This window comes from Phoenix dactylifera, chromosome 18 (genome assembly GCF_009389715.1).
Source record: "Phoenix dactylifera cultivar Barhee BC4 chromosome 18, palm_55x_up_171113_PBpolish2nd_filt_p, whole genome shotgun sequence".
NCBI lineage: Eukaryota > Viridiplantae > Streptophyta > Magnoliopsida > Arecales > Arecaceae > Phoenix > Phoenix dactylifera.
The window spans coordinates 4,371,606-4,380,402 of record NC_052409.1 but is presented as its reverse complement, the minus strand read 5'-3'; the positions used below and the strand labels follow the sequence as shown (position 1 = coordinate 4,380,402).

Genomic DNA, 8,797 nt, shown 5'->3' with positions numbered 1-8,797 from the left:
AGATAAAAAATCAGAGCTTAGTTCAGATCAAAATTTGATAGCACGGAAGACTAGAATGGGTGATATTAGTCTTCTTCCCGCTAGAACCTGAAGGCCCGGTACCACTCCGGGTTTTTAAATTAGCCATTCAGTTCTGTTCACCCTGAGCTACACCAATGTCGTGCATCAGAGCATCAGAGATTTTTTGAATGGAAAAGAAGATCGGTGGTAGTATAAAATGGTCAATATCATTTTTCTGTTTTTCTTTTGATTTTCCGGCTAGGGATTCTTATGGTGGAGATAAAAGGAACAACAAAAAGATTGTAGAACTGTTCTCACTAAACAAGAGTTTTTAGGAGGCGCATGGGCCCTTTGTAACCAAAAACATAGTCAAGTTTCTTTTGTTTTTTTTTTTCAGAACATACTTGATGCTATTTACATCATTCTGACACGTTTGCATTGTGAAGTGGCATTACGTATCCCTTTGCTTGTTACTGAGAAAGGTGCAGAGGCTGATCGAAGAGATGGCGACTTATCGATATATGCATGCCGATCATTCCCGTTCCAGTACAAAATTACTCGATTCGTGCATGCATGAGACCAGCTATCACCTGCACAGCACAAATGGCTCCCCAGGTCATGTGGGAAAAGCAAAAATTAGACAAAGGAAGAGCTATTGCATGGACATAATATATGAAAATTTTCAAGAAAGAATTTCCATCTTATTTGCTTTGTTCCATACAGGTGTATATATTAGCACCCTCATAGAGATGAAATGCTGACATTTACCAAGTTAGGTCTCAGCTTCAGCTGGTGTATTTAAACTTGAATATAGAGATGGAACATTTGTATTGTTTTTGAGTTATAAGATCATAGCCAAAATCAATAAAGAATGAAACTTTACCAAGGGCAAGAGTTAACTGAAATGAGCCTTCTGTAAACTTAGTGGTAACTTGGTTCAAAAGAACCACCTGCTCGAAGAAAGAAAAGGGGGTCAACCTACATATATAACTATTTGTATTCCATACTAAAGCATGTAGCGAACTTGGTATTCATTTAGTATAGGTTGTTGTGTTGATATCAGAATTTAATGATAAATTGAAGATACCATAAAACATTGGATAACAAAATGTATATAGAGGATTCATGATGTCAGAGTGAAACAAGATGATATAAATAGCATAAAATTATCAATTAAAACAATGGCAGGGAGTTGCAAATAATAATAATATTATCGTTTGTTATGGGCTATAGTCATAGTTGCAAAAAGATAAAATGGGTCATATACAAGGAAACATATTTTACATACAAATAATTCTATAAAAAAGAAACAATTCAAATGAAACAGCAATATGTTGAGTATGATTATTGGTAAATATAGGCAACAAGATCTATTCCATACTGTTATCACTGCTTCTATATATATATATATATGTATGTATGCATGTACTTACATATGTCTGGATGTATAGGAGAGCATAGCATAGTATAGCATAGTATAGCATTGCATAGCAGTATAATATAGCATAGTACAGCACAGCACAAATAGCATAGCACAACATAGTATTGCATAGCATAGTATGGCACAGTATAGCATAGCATAGCAAAGGATAGAATTGTATAGGATAGCATAGTATATCATGGGATAGAACAGCATATTGTATGGTATAGTATATTGTAGGATAGCATAGTATAGCATTGCATTGCATTGCATAGTTAATATGTGGGGGCCCAAAGAATAGGACAAATAAGGTCATTCGGACAACAGGAGGCTTGGACTGACAATTTGAGCTGTTAGATGTGATAGACCACTTAATGTTAAAAAAACATGAATTGGAGATCCTTAACCTGTGCATACACAATCAAAAAATATGTATCATTTGTGTTATTTAATCTATCCATTTCGATCATTGGATGCATAAAAGGCGCATAGGCTAGGGATCCTCAAATCACACGATTTTTCTAAAGCCAGAAATTTGGAAATAATAGATCAAATCTAATGACTGAGATAGTTAGTGCCAGGCCCTTGATCATCTGGTCAGGACGAACCTTACTTGTATTGTTATATGGACGCCCACATTTAGCTCTCTCTCTCTCTCTCTCTCTCTCTCTCTCTCTCTCTCTCTCTCTCATATATATATATATATATATATATATATATATATATATATATATATATATATATATATATATATATATATAATTGGCCATTAGCTATCAAAATTGAAAAAAAAAAAAGGGATCCCTTTCATCAAATAGAGTTGATCATGCAATGGTGATACCCACAATGACATGTTACAAATACTGAGTAAAAAGTGGTACAACACAATCAAAATCAGTATAGGCTAAAAAAATAATTAAAGCAGTTATATTAACATGCTAGTTGCATCTACTAGTATATTTGCATGTCCTTTTCTTGGTGCATGCTTAGCATCAACATATGACAAATGTCCCTAGGCATCATAAGCATAATATTTAATTCTATCATAATATTTGATTCTATATTACTTGATAAATGCATACTTGACTAAATATATACTAATTATCATGACATTGAGATTGATGCCTGGATGATATTTGCTAGTTTTCTACAAATCAAAGACATTGATATGTATTCTTTGAGTAATTCCAAAATTAATATGATTGATGTATTCCATGAAACTAAGTTGATTAATATAGCTAAAGTAAAATTTTATATTTTGAAAGTGAGCCTCCTTTTACATCAAAAAATCAAAAAAAAAAATATTTTGAAAGTGAGAAGAGATTGCTACTTACAGCTAAATTATACGTTTTGGCGAGTTTCATTAATTCCAACGACATTCCAGATAGAACTCTAGTCCTTCGGGCCAAATCATCAAAATCTTGGCGAAAGTGAAAAGTGACGCTATCAATTATAATTATCTTCACCTGTGGAAAAAAGAACCAGTCAATGGAGTAAGTGCAAAATATTTACTAAGTAACCTTTCTGAAATTATATAAAAGATAAACCACAGATTCAAAAGTATAGCAGAGATAAGCAGAAGAATGATTCCGTGAAAGGAACAAACATCACTTCTCTTATGAGAAAGGGACCCATAGGATCATTTAGAATTCATAAATGCTAATTAGCAATGAATGGTAACATAGTATATGCAGAAGATGTTCGGTCATTTCATGCAAGATCAGGTTACCTGCAAACAGATGGTTTCTGTAAAACAGAAGTACCAATCTCCACTAATAGGTTTTCAAGTTTAATCAGTGCATATAGCAACAGCAATTGCACAACACCCTACCTTAACAGTGGATACAGATAATGGACTATTTCTTGGGAGTATTGCTTGAGGGCTTCGCTTAGAGTGTTTTCTCAGGCATTCATCTCTTGAGAAGAAAATAGTTTCTCTGGACGGTTTCTGAAGAAATGGTCCCATATTTTGTTTGTATGTTGCATTACCCCTGTATTCTGTATTTCCGGCAGATACAAAAAGAATTTTGCTCCCTCACTGGCATACAAGTCTAAGCTGAACTATTTGTATCCTTCATTCTAGTGCATCATTTCTTGTTGGGTGGTTCTTTGGCAGGTATGTACTACTCAGTTTTAAGAAATCTGTAGGCAGATTAGGAATCTCAAAACCCCTGTTAACTCAAGTTCTAAAGTAAATTATAGAACCTGAGACTGCATTAAATGCATTTACTAGCAGTCAAGTTTCTTTTAGTTTGAAAGTAAGGCAGACGAAGCACCTAATCAACATCTAAATTAGGTCTTTAACATTTTCTTATGCATGAACAAATAACAAATACAGCATGCACATGTTCTTAGCTGCAGGAGAATATTTAGAGATTACCAACCAAAATCAATTTGTAGTCATTCGAAGAGAGATGTTCGTACAGCAATTTTTAATTCATGTCATACATGAGAAACATTCATAAAACAATAAATCCACATCACAACTTTTTTCTAGAAAAAGAAAATTTATGAGAAGCAATTCACCTTCTGATCTACCGAATGCCACAGAAAAACAAAATAAAATTAGAAAAATATAGTAAACTGTATGAGGTGAAGGGTTTCTGGGATTGAAAAACACCACCAAGTCTCATTTCACATCTTACATCTTTCTGCTCTGCAAGAAATTTCCCTAGGTAGTTTATCACTGCAATTTGCTCAGTATAGCTGCAGATGCGGAAGTAGAAGATATTAGCTAGAAAACTGTTCGGCTGCATTTGCTCCTGGCAAGCTAAAATAACCTTTTGGTGGTGTCGAAACTTATCAAGCATGTCCATGATGCAACCCTCAGCAATTTGATGAGCACGTTCAACCATGAAACTGCCTTCTGTATCTATCATGCAAGCATAATATTTACCCTGACCATTGTGACAAAGGCACGGCATGATAAGGTTAATGACTAACAACGATACATAGTTTAGGCATCTACCTATATAGACTGCTTTCCCATGGAGACCACCATATTCAACTGGAATTTGGACATTTACTGCAAGCTGAATCCTGCAAATTATGGTACAGGCTTAGTTGCTGATCCAAAATTAACTCTATAATTTCATCTAACATGAAGAGCTAGCATACCCCAGCTGTGTTTTGCCAATCCCTGGAACTCCACCTGATAAACAAGTCAAGGACAACTAGGCAAGTCAATGCATTTGATAAAAATAATGCAAATATATTATCTGCTTAAGGGACTGGATATCTGTCCAACTCAATTTATTTGGTACCTAAATGGAGAATACAGTCAGCAATCTGTTCACTATTTAATACTAAATAAATTTATTTGCAAAACATTACCAACTTCAGTAACTTCTTTGCAATGTATCCCACCACCAAGTATCGTGTCAAGATTTTCACAGCCTGTAGTGATGTGTTTCTGCATCTGCTCCTCTGAGAGCATATCCCAAGCAGTTTGGGCTCCTACAAAAGATTCACTTAATCAAAAAAATCCTCAACATTTAGAGTTTTGGATCTTCAAAAGAAAAGTACCGCATGTGGACCTTTTAGGTTTTCTAGTCTAATGCCCAAATTAGAAGGCCAACATATTTTAACTATCTATATACACCAAGTAATAAAAAATCTTTTAACTATCTATATACCCCAAGTAATAAAAAATCTATCTGTGATATGCATGTGCATATGGACACATGTAGAACTTCTAGCACAAGCAGAAAAAATGTGTTATAGACAAAATAAAAAATTGTACAAGGATAATGGACTCCTAAATACCATGATGCATCTACAAACAAAATGGAGATGATCAAGATTTTCTAGGAACTTCCATTGTCCAAAAGCAGAAACAGTTGTACCATTTCATGACAGTAAGAATTATAACCTGATAAGAGGGTGATTTATGAGATCAGCTGGTCCAATAATTTTTTATCGTAATTGATCAAAAGAGACCTACTGTCAATTATTCAAGATAAGGCATGTTAGTTTGACAGAAGGTATAATCCTGATTTTCAAGATAATGAGAAAAGTTTTCTTGCGCTTGTTATTGCTTAAATAATATACAGATTACAGAGGAGATAATGAATAAAACATCTCAACATCAATTCTCTCTCTATCTCTTGCATGCATAGGCTGACTTGTAAAGTACCACCTCAAAGTGACAAACCATTACAGCTGCTACGCCATAGACTTGGACCCACACTAACACTTTATGTAAGAAGAAAAAGTTTAAAGTAATCTGCAAAGAGATCAATATATGTATGTTGAATCTTGGTACAAGTTTGAAAAAAAGAAAAGAACTATTAATACCCTTTAGAATTGCATTTCCACCATGCAGACTTTCAGATCTAGTAAACTCTGGCATAACCTTCAAAATATCTGATGCTTCCTGAAGTGCAATATTCAAATCTGTTGAGTAAGATGTCAGTCAGACTATCTTGAATGCAACCGTCATAAATGAAGAAATAGTTTCCTCAACTAATAATAAAACAATACAAATTTAAGATAACAAGGTATACAGTTTTGTTCAAATAAAGGATGACAAACAATCATCATATCATCTTTCAACATTCCCATTGCGGCAATTTCCTTGGATGAGCGAAATATGCTTGAGAACAATGCTTGCACGTACAATAATCATGAAGCACAAGATAGTGTTGTCATTTTCCCTCTCAACAATCTAGAAATTTTTTCTTTATAGTAACCATCAAAATTTTTCTCCCTAGTCAAAAGCCAGGAGGAATTCATCATTGCATAATATTTGTTAATCAAATTTGATGTTTGTGATGTAAAAATAATTTGCTCGATGTTTAGTTTCTCTATTAGGCTTCTGGCAACATAGTTACTTTATTTTTCCTGGATCATTATTTTTCTTGTTAGATTTTCTTTAATTGGCATATGTTACATCAATTTTAGTTATACGATGTTGTCCCACCAGCCCATCCTCCACAAATTGGAAACCTAGAAAGTCGTGATGTCCCACCATCATAAAACTTTAGGACTCATTAAGTAGAATTTTACTGGAGCATGCATCTTCCTTATGTCAGATTTCCAGCCCCCCCCCCCAATCTTAATGGATCTGTTTGTTTGTAAATATTCACCCAGTCACACATACTCAACAAAATACTCCTACAAAACCCTTTCAATTCCAACTGATTTTGTAAGATATCTCAAGGCTAAGCTTCCCTTTACCAAATCAGTGATGCTACCTACAAGTATTGAGTTAAAGCAATTTAATTTCTCCACTCAGAACAATCCAAAGCAGCATAAATTTGAAAGAAACAACCAACCACATTCCAAAAAAAGTGCTAAATTGAAGTATATCAAGGACTTAATGCTCAATGCATTCATGATCTCTGACAATGCACCTCGTGGTGCCTTCTCCTATCATTAAAACTCCTTCCAAGAGCTCATGCATAATCATATAGTGTGGTTAGCAAACCAAATTAGATTCTTCAATGCATAAAGAAGATAGAGAGACAATGGGGCAAGAATAGCTTGAATTAATACTATTTCTCAAAGAAATACACCTGTTCATATATCAAACTCCTTTTCCACCATTTAACCACCTGATCTCATTCACGATTCTCATGTCATACATATAGAAGCAACTGAGATATCTTTCCCCCAATTCTCGACCATACAACCAGTCCACTTCTTATTTTGCTAGAAATGCCTTCATCTGTACACCAAAGTGGTCTTGCTAACAAGAACCCTTTAGTTAAATGCAATCAGTAAATTTGGTTCGCAGAGATACCTCGTAGCATTTGTGCGTTGGACAGAAGCCATGGTATCTTTAGAAATTGGCTAAAATTGACCATCTTTAAAAACACTTTCCCCAAAAGAAATTTCAATCATAGGAAAAGATTTAACATCTCGAATTTTTTTAGATACCTTGTCTAATTGCCCTTGAGCCTTCAGTGAATCCAGACAGCAACCCATTAATTATCACCATGGTACACAAATAATACACAACAGAATCCAACATCTTAATTTTGGCCAAAATCCTATCCTTTCCATAATAAAGTCCACATAACTCGAATTTCCCTGCTTCCTTAGAGTGTCATATACAATTAGACCATAATTTAATATTTGCAAGTTAGCTACATATACCCCATATTTCTGCTAATGTCAACTTCTGCAAAACTCTATATGGTTTTTAGACAATGAGTTAGCCAAGAAAATCCGTTCAAAGGATGGTGTCATTTACAGGAACAACAACAATAGATGTAACAATGAAATTCTTGCTATTTTTTCCATCTCAAATAATAATAATGATAATAAAATTGGGAGCATACAGTATCCTCCTTTATTAGCTACAACAACACTTGAAACATGAGAAACTTGCAAAGCTATCCACCCTCATTGAGGTATTCATACCCCAAGTCCCAACTGAAAATTCTTTTTTCGAATAAAATATAGCTTACATCCATTGAATCAATCTAAGCATGTATTTCTCCAACCTTCAATCAAAAGAATAGAAAATTAACACTCGTATGCATGTATGTGCCCCATATTACCTCACAAATTTATTTATAGATTAACTAACTAGAGCGAGATTGATCGATTTGACTGGCATCAGTGGTTCCACCCAAACTAAACAAAGGAAAACAATGAAGTCCATTCCCAAATCTCATCAGACAACAGTTCCCTGCCATAATCGCATACCACCAAACTTTAGCTATCCCGCATCTTCCACCCAAAAGAGAAATTCTCTAAGTTGGACTCTTGTCGGCCCGACCGCTCCAGTCCCACTCTCTCCCCATCAAATCTACGAATCTAACAAAAACGGCACTTTCTGATCCTAAATGGACAACCAGAGACCACGAGTGCTTGATTTGGGAGGTTTGGGGAGGGGACGGTGGGGTTGGGAGAGGAGGAGAGAAAAGGGGTGGGGGGAGGATGCACCTCGGGCGAGTTGGAAAGGGGAGACGGCAGAAAGGGAAGTGAGAGTGGTGTATCCGGCGGAGAGGAGCTTCGCACGCTGCGAGGGCGAGATGGGGAGGTTCGCAATCTCCATCCCCGACGTCCTCCAAATGACGCGCTACTCCGATGGTGGGAGAAGAGAGGGCTCGCCTCCTCGCCGGTATCAGGTAGAAAAGCGGACAATTTGGAAACCCCGACTTACCGCCGCGCCTGAAGCTGCAGCGCGCACGCAAGAACAACGCCTGAAACAAATGGGCCAGGTACAGTTGCATGCAGGCTGGATCAATGTGGGCCTTTTGGGTCAACCCAGGCTTGCACTTTTATTGGACCCAGCAATGGCTATCTTGAGAAAGAGTACTCTGCCCATCTGACCTAAGGGTGCAAATGACTGGGGGTCCTCCAAGCTCGAATCGATGGCTATTACTGAGATTGAGCTGCGCTCAAGCAATTCGAATAGTTTTTTTG

General features: G+C 36.0%; 1 protein-coding gene across 2 annotated transcripts; it reads right to left on the bottom strand.

The window, feature by feature from the left end:
- Positions 1-205: 205 nt before the first annotated feature.
- On the bottom strand, positions 206-8,559 carry LOC103698418 (DNA repair protein RAD51 homolog 3). 2 transcript variants are annotated; one of them, XM_008780432.3, is made up of 9 exons: positions 8,315-8,558; positions 5,717-5,815; positions 4,754-4,876; positions 4,538-4,571; positions 4,389-4,459; positions 4,066-4,292; positions 2,755-2,886; positions 884-950; positions 206-590 (listed from the first exon to the last, which is right to left on the bottom strand). In XM_008780432.3, exons 1-9 carry the CDS (start codon positions 8,424-8,426, stop codon positions 415-417), a joined length of 1,041 nt encoding a protein of 346 aa, XP_008778654.2. In that variant the 5' UTR covers positions 8,427-8,558; the 3' UTR covers positions 206-414. The 2 variants fall into 2 exon arrangements, with proteins under 2 accessions (XP_008778654.2, XP_008778665.2); XM_008780443.4 differs by lacking the exon at positions 884-950 and having other exon boundaries at positions 287-590; positions 8,315-8,559.
- Positions 8,560-8,797: the final 238 nt, after the last annotated feature.

Coding starts and splice junctions, on each gene's coding strand:
- LOC103698418 (XM_008780432.3), bottom strand. CDS start 8,426: ATGGAGATTGCGAACCTCCCCATCTCGCCCTCGCAGCGTGCGAAGCTC. Junction 4,460..4,537: donor ATTGGCAAAACACAGCTGGG/GTATGCTAGCTC, acceptor CATAATTTGCAG/GATTCAGCTTGCAGTAAATG. Junction 2,887..4,065: donor TTCTTGCAGAGCAGAAAGAT/GTAAGATGTGAA, acceptor TTTTTTCCACAG/GTGAAGATAATTATAATTGA.